This window comes from Scleropages formosus, chromosome 22 (genome assembly GCF_900964775.1).
Source record: "Scleropages formosus chromosome 22, fSclFor1.1, whole genome shotgun sequence".
Lineage (NCBI taxonomy): Eukaryota > Metazoa > Chordata > Actinopteri > Osteoglossiformes > Osteoglossidae > Scleropages > Scleropages formosus.
In genome coordinates this window covers 6,492,288-6,507,199 of record NC_041827.1, presented here as the reverse complement: position 1 = coordinate 6,507,199, position 14,912 = coordinate 6,492,288, and the positions used below count along the sequence as shown (strand labels likewise).

General features: G+C 40.6%; 1 protein-coding gene across 1 annotated transcript; it reads right to left on the bottom strand.

Moving 5' to 3' along the window:
• Window positions 1–2,115: 2,115 nt before the first annotated feature.
• LOC108918499 (rab GDP dissociation inhibitor alpha) lies at window positions 2,116–14,297 on the bottom strand. Its single transcript, XM_018725818.2, has 11 exons — window positions 13,838–14,297; window positions 11,241–11,348; window positions 10,866–10,965; window positions 10,591–10,725; window positions 8,828–9,026; window positions 7,452–7,583; window positions 6,735–6,834; window positions 6,276–6,447; window positions 5,771–5,915; window positions 5,298–5,352; window positions 2,116–5,144 (listed from the first exon to the last, which is right to left on the bottom strand). Exons 1-11 carry the CDS (start codon window positions 13,880–13,882, stop codon window positions 4,992–4,994), a joined length of 1,344 nt encoding a protein of 447 aa, XP_018581334.1. The 5' UTR covers window positions 13,883–14,297; the 3' UTR covers window positions 2,116–4,991.
• Window positions 14,298–14,912: the final 615 nt, after the last annotated feature.

Sequence of the window (14,912 nt, the reverse complement as noted above, 5' to 3'; positions counted from 1 at the left end):
GGAGAGTACAAATTTATTTACCAGCAGACGAACGCATTAACCTAGGTTCTCCCTTCGCCGTAAGCCTGTCTGGCGCGTCTATCCATAACGCCATCCAGTTTTTACCCACTGATACAGCATGGTATTTTTACCGCGGTAATTCGGGGTGAGCGTCTGTTTTGCCAGTATAACACTTAAAGCGCGCTCTGTACCGCTTATGGGGAGCGGCGCCATGCAGTCCCTGACGAGCCAGCGTTGCGCACGCGCGGAGTCTCTCACGCGGCAATAAAGGGCTCGTGCGAGCCGTCCGTGGAGCCCTCTGCACTTCTCCCACGTGGTCGCGGCCGGTGGTGGGCGTGTCTTGTCCTGACATCTTTTGACAAGCTGCACTCTCCACACGCAGCGAAACAACAAATGAGTTCAGACTCAGAATATCGCACCATTCAAGAGCTTCAGTGTTTTACCAAAGCAATGTTGTTGAATGTATTTTTAAGGCGTTGTTTTTAAAATATTGTTTTGAAACTCTATAAAGAAATAGTCCCTTGCCATGTGTATTTAAATATTAGCAGGTTTCTTGTAAATCTACCTTACTTTTTAGGTACATGGATGTAAACAAACATAATGACACGATTTGGGTGGTACGTTGCCGCAGCGTGTAGCAGTGCTCACTTCCAGTGCTTGAGGTGTAGATTTGAATCCTGCTCCGTGTAGAGATTGCACATTGTCAGCATTTCCCATGATGCAGGGTTTCGTCCCACAGGCCGAAGACGTGTGTTTCAGCTTAACTGGTGTCTCTAAACTCCCCCAGTGTGTGGCTACCCTGTGATGGACAGTCATCCAGTCAGGGGTGTACCTTAAATAGCGTTGTGCCCTGTGTCTCTGCCATGGGCTCCGGATGGCCACAACCCTGACTTGGGCAAGTGATTAAGGAAATGAGTGCAGCCTGTACTTTATCCAGTTTAATATTATAGGCACCTTAGGTTTTTTTAGGAGTTGGAAACTTTTTTAAGAATAGCCCTTGACTATTACTAAATGAGGCTTTTATCGTGAAAATGATAATACTGTAACTTGTTTTCTCAATAACACATTTCAGTGTAATACAAGTATATCAGACTGTAATGGCTAAATTTGCAGGTTACCATTCAGCAACAATGTATACCTCTATTGTACATGGCATTGATACAAATATACAGCCAACCTAGATCAAGATGGAACTTTAACTTTTATAGTGATACTTATTTAGTCAAATGAATCAAAGTTCAGGGGCAGCAGCAGTACACACACTCACGCACAACTGTTTCCTTCAGTACTTTCACAGTTACCTATGTGCTATTTATTGACTGGTTCATATTATGCACTTATTTCATTTTTTGAACAAGATGTCAAGTACTGTTCACATATAAGTGTTCAAAATGAAGACCACAAGCCGTCTACTTGTCAGTCTGAGTAAGTTAATAAGTTAGGAAAGTTAAGATAGAGAGATCTTACTGCTGAATTTTTCTCATCGTATATGTCAAAGGTCCAGGCAAAACCACACTGAACAAAATTTAACATTATTTTTCATTAAATAAATAAAGGGAAATAAAAAAATGAAAACTCATACTTAAAGAAATCTGACAATTCCAGTCTGATGGACTTGAGAGAGTAAACTTTTAAACTGCACAATGCAGATGTAAAGGTAGCCCTTGAGCTGGTAACCGTTCCACTGAACCCCAAGAGTCACAAACTTTTGACTCTTCGTCCACAGATGGTCAACTCTAGGCAGTGTGAAATGAAGGGTTGCCAAACTGGGTTTATGTTTTTATTCCACAAGTCTTTGCTGAGTCAGTGTACTTGTGAATAAGGAGCTGGCTGCCCCACTTTTTAAGGTCTGGAGTTTAATGCCTTTTAGTGTAGCCACCAATGACCACCTCCTGCTATATAATTGAATGTTCAGCTGCTGAATGACACCACCAACGTTTTCAACAATAAACATATGTTATGAAAGCTTTAGCATTTTGGATCCTACTCACCAGTATTCCTGTCACTGTCGCCTATACAAAACTTTATCCGGTGTGGTATGATTGTAGTCGGTGTGAAATTTACAGGCAGACAGCAGTGCCATTATATGGAAGAGAAATAAATATGGAGACATTACATGATTACTTTACAATCTTCTGTTTCAAAAGACATTCAACTTTAGCTTCCCATCAAACAGAACCAAGTTGTGTTTTTCAACATACCTATCTTCCATAACCATTTTGGTATCTAGTAAGGCTTCACTAATAAGTAGCATGTAATGACTTTAAACACTCTCTTGAAATAGCAGTTAACCGAGAACAACAAAAATCCCTAGTTTTTGTTTTGATGTTCAGTACTGAAGTGTATTTCCTTTGAAATGACTGTTAAACATAAACAATGCATTTCTTTTTCCTTCAATAAAATAAGAATGTAGCAGAAAACGCAACAAAAATAAATAAGTTAAGATACTACAAGCCCAAGAAGGTGGCAACTGGGATGCCAGAGGAGGAGGAGGATGAGAAGAAGGAGGAGGAGGAGGAGGAGGAGGTCCATTGTCACTACATGATTGGCCAGATGGAACATGGGACATATCCAAGGCATGCCCAATGTAGCTCTGTGCCGGACCTATCCAAGTCCACCATATGGGGTCCAATCATACTAGTTTTCTGTAGGCAAGAAAGTAATGAAAGGAGAGGTGTAGAAGATAGTTAATGACATTGCAGTGCTGGAAGGGTGTGGGTTGCGTCAGACATCACGATTCTGGGAAACAGCCAGACCAGACGAGTTAGACAAAGGGCATAACTTCAGAAAATGGATCAGTGATGACATGCTAAATATACAGCATTAAAAAGTGTCACTGAAACACAGGCACCAATACCCTCATCTGAATTTTATGGTTTCCATCTTTAGTTCAGGATTCATTATATTGACAGACAGTGTGCTAAGGGTAGTTATCTGAGACAGCCAGTCCTAGCTTAACTTTTTCTCAAACCTTGTAGATTTTTACTTCAGGTACAGAGAGGCTATGGTGAATACTGTGCAGTTAGTGGTTTCTTACATGAAAGAATACATAAAAGCCAAGAGCTTAGACCCATCGTAAAATTTAACCGCTATTATAAACGGCTAACATGTAAGCCCTCCAACTTTGGTGTCCTGTGTTTTTAGTCAAAAGTTCTGAAATGAATAGTGTGAGAAAACATATAAAAGTAAAAATGGATCCCTAAACATGTTGTTCACCTGGAAAACAGTAGGAAAATGCCCAATGAAATTACCCTGCTTAACATCTGTTTTAAAATAAATTTAACCTCTTCCTCAGTTAAATACAACATCTTGTCATCTCTGTAGCTATATTAAAGTTATTTGGAAAGGGTCTAATCTGGAGGAAGGGCAGTCAACAAAGAAATTAACAGTACCTGATAAAAAATTGTATTTTCTGTACATTAGAAAAGGCTTCAGTCCAGGATTTTTCATAAAGTAAGTTTAGCCAGCAGCTTAAATCAGAAAAAGCTGAGACAAATGGTGTCCAGCTTCATACTTTCTTTCTACCAGTCTACTCTTCTCCATAAGTGGTAAAAGCCTTTTTTCCTGAAAACTGAATTGACTTTTCATGGACAATCTGTTACTCTTCCCATATGACAGAACTCCCTCTTTTTATCGCACCCCTCTCTATAACACAGCAGCACAGAACCACATGCAGCACTACAGCATTCTTCTCTTTCAGCTCCAGTTTCAGTGGGGCTAATGCATTTACACACTCCTAAATCACATGAACAGAAACATAAAGCACATGTTAACACAGAAAGCTTTCTTAGACTGCAGCCCACTGCCCCACCCTGCCATACTGATGTCAAAGAACACAACAATGGTGCTGTACACCAAGGAAATGTGGTGCCACTTAAAGGGACAAATGAAACCCAAGGATGATGAGTTACTTCACTGGTTTTTAAAAGGATTTATGTGAAGTTCTTTGGGTTTTTTCCCAAATTGTTTCCAGTTTATTAAATGGGAAGCTCATAGAGACACAGGGAAGGAGAAAGACACACACAAAGACTGAAAAAGCAGGGTTGACTGGAATGATTGACAGATGTCTTCTTGAGAAAAAAGAGGGAGGTTACCTACATCAGAATGTGCACCTACATCAATAACCTCTCATTCCTCAATGTCCCCCTCTATAGACTGTCATGCTGTGCTTCCAGTACACACTGTATAAAAGATACGTATTCAATCAAATGAAAGATGACTGAGCCTGTGGGTAAAATGTTAGCTGTCAGCCTGAGAAAATCTCCACTGCGACTTTTTAACATTACTGACTATTAAATGCTGAAGTTTCTTCTTGCTCAGTTTTTTAATAAAATGCACAATTGGCCAGTTGAACTGACCTCTCCAAGTCATTTGTAAATGTATTAGAATGTAGTCTCTGACTCACGTTGTGCATGATTTGGTGTGTGTGTGTGTGTGTGTGTGTGTGTGTGTGTGTGTGTGTCTGTGTGCGCGCACACATGTGCAGTTAACTAACACCACAATGCAAAGCTGTAACGACACTGACAAAAGTACTGAGCCAGTGAGAAAGATACAAACTGCAGTCTGCCATGTAACCAAGGAAAAAAAGAAAAACAGAGCAAAATCTTGTTAAAACACACTACATACTCGATCCTTGGACACTTGGAAGGATGAGACACCTAGACGTGCACTTGTGTATGTAGCTCAGAGAAAGCATGTTTTTTTTCCATAACCGGATCAAAAACGGAATGAGGAAAAGTTAAGAGGTGTCAACCCCACCAAGCAGTTATGTAAACTCCAACAGAAGGAAGAGGAGAGGAAGAGCAAGTGCTGTCTGTGGGTATGTGAATGTTCAGAGACAATAAGCAGGTGGGAAGAAGAGATGTGCGAAGTGGGAGGGTCTCCAAGATCAGCACAAACCCTAAAAATTTGTTCTTCTCCTCCCCAGCCTCACTCCTCCACTAACCTTTAGCCACCTCTACCCCACCCTTTCCATATCACCTGCCCAGTGATCACTGCTCATCCTCCCCAAACACATCGTTTTGTTTGCGCTTCATGTTTTCAAAGTCGAAGTCGCTGCCTGTCATGCGCTTGTAGATGTCCTTTATGTCATTGCAGGTGGTCTCAAAGTGGGTAGTAGCGTCGTATGCCCGGGATGCAAATATCTGCAGCAAAATCACAGACATTATAAGAGAGGCAGTGGAATAAAACAAGAAAATCAATGTTTTCTTTCAGTTTTCAACTGTAAATATCAGCTCAAGTTTCCTATATGCACAAGTGCATGGCCTTGTCAAGAGAGACTGCTAAGTCATACTCACCTGGCTCTCAGTGCCATCATCCGTGGGCTCATAGAGATCACTGATGGCCACAAACCTGGAGGCACAAACAAACAGACGGAATAGTAGAGGTTGGGAATTAATGGAGTCACAGACATATAAAGTTCTAGCTTCCAGTCTGGTGAGCAGCAGACATCAAGATTATATAGTTCTCTTTCTATTTCTTTTTTAAGTTTCCTTGTTTTTACAGTTTCTTAAGACTGAGAAAATTAGATATTACAAACAGATTTTTGGGCTAGTGCCTGTTTTGTCACACAGTTTATAATGTGCATACTGACACTGTTAAGGATGACAAGTTACACTCAATGTATTTTACATTTTAGCTACTTCTTCACATCACTTCATGCCTGCTACCATAAATGCAAAGTTCAGACTGACAGCTAAGCAAACAGCCTGAAAAAATCACATTGCATCAGACGTAAGAGACTGCAAAAGAAACTGAAATGCAGACTGACTTCTGGTCAATAGGTTCCAGTAGCTCCAGTGCAGGTTCAATCTCAGCCTCGGGGTCACTAGTCTCTACAGTGGTGCTGGCAATCGCTATGTACTTCCCCTGGGCTGCCACATTGTGGGCGTAAGAGATCATGCACACATAGATATCTGTGGGAGAAAAAAAAAAAACATACTCACATACATTCCCGTAGAAGATAAGCATCTTTTTTGGACAGTGTTTCATAACTGAAATAAACACACTTTATTTTGTATTATAAGTGTTATAATGTAATACTGACAAGTGTTATAATGTAATACTGATGGAAGCAGAGGTGATTCTGGGATCGGGATTCGATGTTGAACCACTGGATGACATACAAAGAGCAGCCAGATAGAATCTCTCATCATTGCACAGTGCTGATCAGTATACTTGTAAACAGGTTTATTCATCATCTGTGGACTGAAGAATATAAACATGCAGTCTTTTACACACAGGCATATGGTAACCTTAAGCCCCCTACTGCCCACCTGACTTGCGGTTGACCTGGTTCTGGGGGATAATGATCTGACAGGAGTTGGCATCATTTGTGTTCTTGATTGGGTGGCTGAGTATGCATATCACGCGGATGACCTGGCCGGTCTTACGAACCCGCTCCGGAATGTAGCTGGGGTCACAAATGAGCTGTTTGCAACGTGCCACCTGGACACAGTTGGGAATGTGGGGTAAGACAGACAGACACTGCTCTGAGACTGAGAAGGAAGAGTAACATGAGTAGACAAGAGTATCATTCACAGATAGAGGACAGGTACATTCACATACAGAGAGACTACAACAGTAGTCTATGATGGGAAAGATGAGGCTAAGCAAAAAACATTTACATGTGTATTTTTAAAAACTGTGAAACATTTTTTTTAAATCAACTAGACCTCAGATATGTTGCTATTTTCACTAAACAAAGAGACTAAACAGGTGGAGGCTGCATGTACCTCTCCTTCAGACTTCACTCCAACCACACGTCCATTCTCCATCACAATCTCCTCCACTGGTTTGTTCAGCATATATGTCCCCCCATAAATGGCACTTAACCTGAAATTGAACAAGCAACAAGGACTCCTTCACTTACAGTGCAGAAGTTTTAAATGCTCCAAGTATCTGTCAGCACTTCTGGGGAACATCTTTTGTAATTTCTTTAAAAGACTATTCTTCGTTCAGGATGTATCTAGGCTAGTGTTTTATCGTTTTTTTTTTTTAATAAATGTCAAAATAACTGAAGAAATTATGACAAAGTTGTCCAAACTATAGACATGAGGACAGGTTGTAATTCATTACCACACACACACACACATTTTCGGAACCACTCGGCCCATACGGGGTCGCGGGGAACCGGAGCCTACCCGGCAACACAGGGCGTAAGGCTAGAGGGGGAGGGGACACACCCAGGACGGGACGCCAGTCCGCCGCAAGACACCCCAAGCGGGACTCGAACCCCAGACCCACCGGAGAGCAGGACCTGGTCCAACCTACTGCGCCACCGCGCCCCCGTGCCCCAGCTAATTCATTACCAACTCTTCCTTATTTACTATCATAAATCAACAAACTGTCATCCTCAGAGAGCACAGTAGTTACTTAAAGCAGAATTATCAGTGGGGTAATTGTTATTGCTATTGTCACGTTGTGCCCCTCGAGCAGTGAAGTATGCAAACCTTGCAAAACCCTGAGGCAGCTCCCCCAGGCCATACAGTGGGTACAGGTAGGGACTCTTTCCATAGCGAGCCAGGGACTCGCTGTACAGCTTTATGCGACTGATGGTCTCCAGACAGGGTTGGTCCAGGTAACTGAAATAAAATGAGGAACTCAGATGAATATGAACCCATAAGGAGGAAGTGCTGTGTCCAGGACTGATATAGGTCGAGTCAAGAACCTGAATTGAACTATGACTTGAGTTATGCTTTTCATTAATGCTGAACTTAGCTGGTTATAAAGACATGTCATAAAGTAGGGAACTATAGTCTCTAAGATAAATATGTACTAAACAAGCATTTTTTAATCATATTAGATTGACATTTTTCTACTTTTTCCTCACTTTCAGGGATTGTTGATTTTTGTTAATGGCTAAAGGGGCTAGTAAACATGCATTACTGAAAGACTTTTTCAGTTTAAATTTTTGTGGAAAACAAACTTTTCAGATCCGCTTTTCCAATTCTGTGTTCCAGAGTATTCAGAGACGGTAAACCCCTTGTAAACGTTTGAAAATGTTTCACACCCACTTAATTCATTCAGTGCCTCAACTGATGCACAGGGCATTAATTTTGCGTTGGTGGTTGCATGTCTAAAATTCACTGACTACTTTTATGTTACTGTCACGCCCACGCCCACAACTCAATTGACAGCACCTGACTCCGGTCCAGCACCTGACTAACTCCTTACCCTTTAAAAGACACTCCGCAGCTCCCATATCTTTGCGGAATCTCGTCAGGGACAACCGCCCTTCCTCCTGACGCTTCGTTCAAAAGCATCGCTAACTCTCAGCTCACGTCCTCCGGTTTTTGACTCTTCGTTTCTTTTCCCGACCACGTCCACGGATCCTCATTCCTATCCTGTTCGCCGCTCGACCGACCCTTCGCTAAGTCCCCCGACCTCGCTCATGGATCTTCGCCCTGACCCTGACCGCCAATCGACCAACCCTTCGTCTGTCCCCGACACTGAGAACTTGCCGCGTCCCTCGACTCCGGATGAACGACGCTGCACTTGGGTCCAGCCGTCCCGGCTCCCTATGTTTTGTGTGACAGTTGCTATATTCTCACTTAAATAATGCAATTAATTATTTAGTCAACTAAAAATTTGATTGTGACTGTACTGAAGACTTGAGACTTCACACATAACGTGTAATTCAGCCTTTGACATAGACATGGATTTCATGGATCTGCAGTGTGTATCTCAACTTGGATGTAAAGTTAGATGACTTGATTACAGGAGTAATTTACGGCTCAATCTGAACTTGAACTTTCGGGACTTGAACGTCCAGTAAATAGTATTTTACTGTAACTGTTTTCAGAGCAATTACTCTTTCCACACTTACTCATCTGTTCTGTAGAGCGCCAGGGCATGACCAGTGAAGTCGATGACGTCCTGCCCCAGATCAAACTTCTTGTAGACATCTCTCATTGTGGTGACTTTGGGGTCAACACCCTCAAATGTTTTGGAATCATTCTCATCAAAGTTTGCCACAAATACCAAGAATTTCCGGAACCTTCTTTTCTCAAACATCCCCATTAGGTCTGTAAAGGTACACATAACATGACAGTAGTCACAGAAAAGGAAATGTATATATTACTAGTTTTCTCCATATAACATTTAACGTCATTAAAAAAATAAAATATCTTAAAACCAACTTTAAAATAGCATTTTAAGATGACCAGACAGAAAAGCAGAATCTGAGCTCATTTTTTAGAACTACTTCTGAGTTCTATAAAAGTATAGGTACATCTCAGTTTTTTTAATTACATTATTAAATGGTCCATCCATACAAAAACAAAGAATCTTATACACTAGTGACATTCCTCATAGGATCACATCTCAACCACCTGCGTAGTATGTGTAAGTGAATGAGTGTCCCATCCACTTATTCACTTAGACATACTACATCCCTGCCTCAGACCCTGTGTTTCTGGGACTGCATCCCACAAGTAGTTGCAAATAATAGATGGATTCTGTTGGTCTTTTTATTGTTGTTATTTTTTAAATACTATTTTATATTACTATTTTAGTCTGCTATTATTTCACTGTTGTCCCTTTTAAATGCATATATTTATTGTAACTTGCCATGTTGCTGTAATCTTTGTTCTCTGAGAAGCTCCTTTACATGTCCTCTATAAAAATAAAGAAAGCGGTGCTTTTCAAGAGAATTCCATGTGTTGTTTTACTTATAGTAGACTTTCTGTTGTCTTTTAAACATTTAGCACTTTGATACTTTGTTGTGTTGCGCCTTAGTATTAAAACAGATGATAAAGAATCACAAGATTTCTGAGTTGCTTGTATGTGCATAAACAAGGCTATGAGACAAATGAGATGCACAGCAGAAACCCTGCCATGTGCAGCGGAAGAAGCTGCTTGACTTCTGTTTAGTGCTGGATGTCACCAAGGCACATATTTTGTATTGAAATTTACATTCTCATAAGGTACATCTTGTAAATATGGACTAATAGCTTGTCATGCAAATTTTTAAGTACAAATCACACCTTTTGTAAGCTTAAGTTCCTGTAAAAGAAGACTCTGTTGTACAACAGAAGCCCGTATGACAAATGAGGCAAAGTAACACATAAAAGTATTTAATAGCCACTCCTTAATTTGTTTGTTCTGTGTTCTTGCTATCTGTCCTAATATAGCTGTAGAGCATCTACTCTACAAATGAAAAATAACTGGGGACGTACTGATAGGTCCAGTTCCGCCATAAAGGAAAAAATTATAGTTTTTAGGTACAGCCCTCCTTAGCAACAAATCACCCCATTGAGCTTATAGGATGTAGCTTTCCTCACTTTTACACCCAATATGTAGAAAAAATTAACAGTATGTGGAAACACTTTGGTATCGTTTGATTGACAGATTTATCAAGTGAGGGCAATATTGACTTTCAAGCCTGGTCCTTGCTGACAGCAGCGTGTGTAGATTTCTCAGCTGTTTATAAAATGCTGACAACTTTAGAACTGGAGGAGAAGCCTAAAGCAGTTCAATTAAGAAATCAATTTGTTCAATTTGTGCTCAGGTGTATAGGAGACTTCTACAAATTGTACCACATCAGGCTAAAGAACCATTTATGAGTGCACTGGATAAATGTTGTCTTACTGGAAGCCAGAGCCTCGCTCTCAGTGGAAGGCACCTTGTAGATCTTCCCCCCTTTGTACACAAAGCTTCCTTCTACAACCTTGAAGTCCAAATATCGGGTCACTTCTGTGTACAGCAGCATCTTTACCAGCTGACCTGTGCATTAAGAAGTGGTTTAGAAAGGACTGTGTTTGAAACCATGGCCAAGCATATCATTACTGTCACGCTCAAATATGCAGAAATGGACAAAGGCAAATGGACAGACAAGCACGAGAGAAATGACTATAATGACAAACCATTGGCCATGAGAAATTTTGGAATGAGGTCAACATTCCAGTCCCGGCCACGACCCATAGATTCAGGAGGGCCATCGGGGAGGCCAAATCGCTTGTAGAGCTACCAGGGAAAAGACAAACCACCTTAAATCAATGGGAGCAAATACTCCCACTCCGAAACGCATATATGACTTAACACAATGATTAACTGACTATTACATATTCTGTAACTTACACTTTACAATTTATTATGAACATAGTCATGAGCGTCACATATTTCACAACATCTATAGACTAACAGGAATCTCTACAGTGTAAAAATACTTTTTATTTCATGGTGTTGAGTGTTAATTGGAACTACTAGACCTATGCATTTCTCAGAGGATGTCTCCTCACCTCCTCCAAGGGAGTGATAGATGAGCTCTCGCCTCCATAATACGGGTTTCTGTCCATGTGCAGAACCTTCTTCCCATTGACAGACATGATCCCCGACAAGATGCATTCCTACAGAAACACATTTAAATACACACAAATAAAAATCATAAAAGCAAAATTAATTATGTTTAAAATTAAATAATTATACTTTTTTGAAATAAGCATGAAAAATCCCCCATTCTTAAGTCTTTTGTGAACCCAAGACAGGTGAGCAGCCTATACCAGTATAATTATAAATATTGCCTAAAAGCAAAAAACAACAAAATTTCTGACTGAAGTTTAAGTACAAAGTAACAATAATTAATATATTAACCTGTAGAAATCTAAAAGATGTAATAATGTTTTCAGTAAGGCAGATCGGGATTGGTGAGAACAATACCCTACGGTTTATAACTGATCAAACAGCACAAGCACACATTTATATAAAAAGACTTGTCACAAGAACTAGAAGCTGATGTAGTGGTTAAAAAACTAACAAACTTAACACCTAAAGTCTCCAGGTCTATATAACAGATGAAAACCTGCTGTAATGTTCGATTAAAAAATACTCGGATATCCTGCCGTATGAATAAGCATAGTTTTTAAAATATCTAAATTGCTTGTTCTTCATCTGAAAATATAAATGACAGAAACTACATTATAAAAGAGACCAAGAGCAAAAGAAGTTACTAGTATTTTCAGATAAAGTGCTCAAGCTTAATGAATATACATATATAAGTTTAATACACAGGGAGGCATCACATTGAGGGAGAACATCATGTCCTGTCCATTTTCACACCTAATTTGACCCTGTCAATACTGAATATTTGTGTATAACTGCAGTTTTGAGAATATTTTTACCACAGCCCCAAACCCTGACAAGTTGGATCAGGGGGGTTCAAACCGAGTCAGTCCAAACCCTGAGTGGTGAAACACAGTAGTACCGCCATCTTTTCAGCACTGTCTAAAAGGAACAGCAGCAAAACGACCCGAGCTGCGGTCAAAGCTGCCATTTCACGGATTCTTCTGTTAAATAAAAAAACCATTTATCTTTCAACAAGACTCTTCAGTGCTCAGATAAAACTGCAGCCGTGTCAGTGGAGTCATTTCTTCCTCCAAACAATCCCTCTTTCAAGACTAATGCGGATGGGCGCTGAGACACCGCGCGGCATGCCGGGATATCCCAGGTCCTCCAAAACCGCGCCCAACTTCGCAGGCGACGGATGCGACGAAAGGGAGCACGCGAACCGGGGCAGCGGGACGCGGCGGGTCCTGACGCGTCAACGCTTTGTTCAACGTTCGCGGAACCCCATCCAGGACACGGAAGAAGCGAAACTTAAGCGAAAGGTTCCGACGATTATAGTTAGAAACATGAATTTCGCAGGCCTCTGGCAATTCCTGCAGTGTGGAAGCGAAGTATTTTATCTTCTTCACTTCGGCACACAGTTGCAGTATTTAGATATAACGGACTGTTTGTGCGTGACGTCAGCTGAGCGCAACATTAGTGCTTTAATTTTTCTATTGTTACGTAACATTCAAAGAGAGAGGGAGAAAATGAAGGAGACGAAAGAAAGGGAGGGAAGAGGAAGAGTGAATGCGAGAGAAATGGACTGGAGTAGAGAGAGAAAAGAGATAGATGGAAGCGGGGCTATGAGAGTCAGTGAGTCGGTCCGCGTTTTGTGAGCCTCTGCATCTCAAGATGCGGAACAAAATCAGATATGCAACCAGTAATCCGTCATTATTTTAATGTTTCCTTCTTCACTGAAGCACCTGCGTTACCTCACTTCCTATGCAGATAATAATCTTCTGAAGCCTTAGCACATAATGCAAAATCATCACAATTGCAGACCCACGACTGGATCAATAAGTAACTGCAAATATTGGAAAATAACTTTTTTTTTGACTCACGAGTCAATAAAAATTACATAATCCATGTCGCAATGAAACATAAATCACGCGACAAGTGAAGCTTTTGGACAGACTAACGCATACATTGCAGACGTTAGTATAAGTTTATAATAGGGCGTGTGAAATCACTGGGCTAGGCGGAGCAACGCACTCCGGAGAAAACAGGAATCGATAAATAATTAAAATGGGTTTTTCCTCTCCTGTCCTTGGACCTGTGGTGCGACATAAGGGGTGTGGATGGACCTGTCTTTAGGTGTATATAGATTATAGAATCTTACATTAAAACAGTCTTTTACTACCTCGACCAACGAGGCCAGTTTCTCCGCTCTCACGATTATTAAAGAATAAAGCTTCATACAATTCAGTCTTTTACCATGATCATGTATCAAAAGTGGGGCCCAAAATGAGGCCTTTTATGTTTTATATGTAAAAGTATATAAGGCAACTGACTAAATCGGTAACGATTAAACGACGTTACAATTAGCAATGAAGACGATTTACGCCAGTACGGGATGCAATGCAATTGATTCTAGGGATAATAAAAGGGAAATAATCCCCGGAGGAGATTATCGAGATTTCATTGCTTCTTTTAACTTTATATTGTTATATATAACTTAAGAAGAATAAAAAGAGGAAGCATTTCGAGCACAAAAAGGGCATTCATTACTCACTGTGAGTCCAGTGCCCAAAACGATCACATCATATTCCTCATCCATGTCGTATCCCTTCTGTCTTCAGTCTTCGACGAAAATGCAAGGATATCTCGGAGACAGGTACACAAACACACGGTCGAACCGATTCAGACTGATGTTATACAGAGAATATGAAAATACGTGCCAATTGTTATATCAGAATTATAAGTGAATACGTCCACCTCCCACAGAGCGCGACCAAAGATGGCCTGTCTGTGGAACGGCTCCTCCCTATCCAGAACCGTCCGCGTCGGTAAATAGTACGCTCCGCTTCCACTCCCCTCTCACCTCCTCCACCTTCCTGCTTCTCACAGAGCGAGCACTCTCTGGTTAGGCGTCATAGACGATTCAATGCCCTTGCCGAGGTAGTTTCTTTACAGGGAGCAACTGCTAACATCTTCTAGCCATTTTACCGTTTCTGTTCTGCATCTGTCGTAATCGGTTCATTTACACTTTTGATCAAAACGTGCAGCTTGTGACCTTGGTGCAGTGAAAATGGTATTCATCCGCCAGCCACATCTCCAGCGACTCAGGAACCGAGACAGAACAGCAGCGGTCCTTCGGATATGTGTCTGTCTTTATTCAAAATGAATGTTTTTTTTTGTTCACATTTTCAAAAGCAAACATTGGCAACTTTAACAAATATTTATCCTCGTAGAAAATTTTACCTCTTTATTTATATTCGTTATATATAGTTAGTTGTGACACAGGATACATTATACAATAAATTACAATATAATTCTCCATACAGTACATTACAATTCTGTAAAAAAGAAAAAAAAAAAACAACGTAGAGAAGTTAACAATATAAATGCAAGTCAGCGCTGTGGTTTGTATGGTAATAACCTACCGCACGAACACGTCACAAGCGGCAGGTCTTACTTTCAGAACCACGGACAGTCCCGAAGTTATAATTATCATTTCTTGCTATTTTAATTGCATGTTAATTTTTGTTATTGCCTCTTTAGATGGCTCGGCACATATATAAAAATGTAGTCAGAGTTTAAGTGAAAGAGCGATCAAACTGATTTGTTGTTGTTTAAAACAGTTTCTT

Excerpts from the sequence above, each read along its gene's own strand:
- LOC108918499 (XM_018725818.2), bottom strand. The coding sequence starts at position 13,882 with ATGGATGAGGAATATGATGTGATCGTTTTGGGCACTGGACTCACA. Across the intron at positions 7,584-8,827 it reads GCGCTCTACAGAACAGATGA|TTACCTGGACCAACCCTGTC; the intron begins GTAAGTGTGGAA and ends ATTTTATTTCAG. Across the intron at positions 5,916-6,275 it reads CCAGGTCAACCGCAAGTCAG|ATATCTATGTGTGCATGATC; the intron begins GTGGGCAGTAGG and ends TTTCTCCCACAG.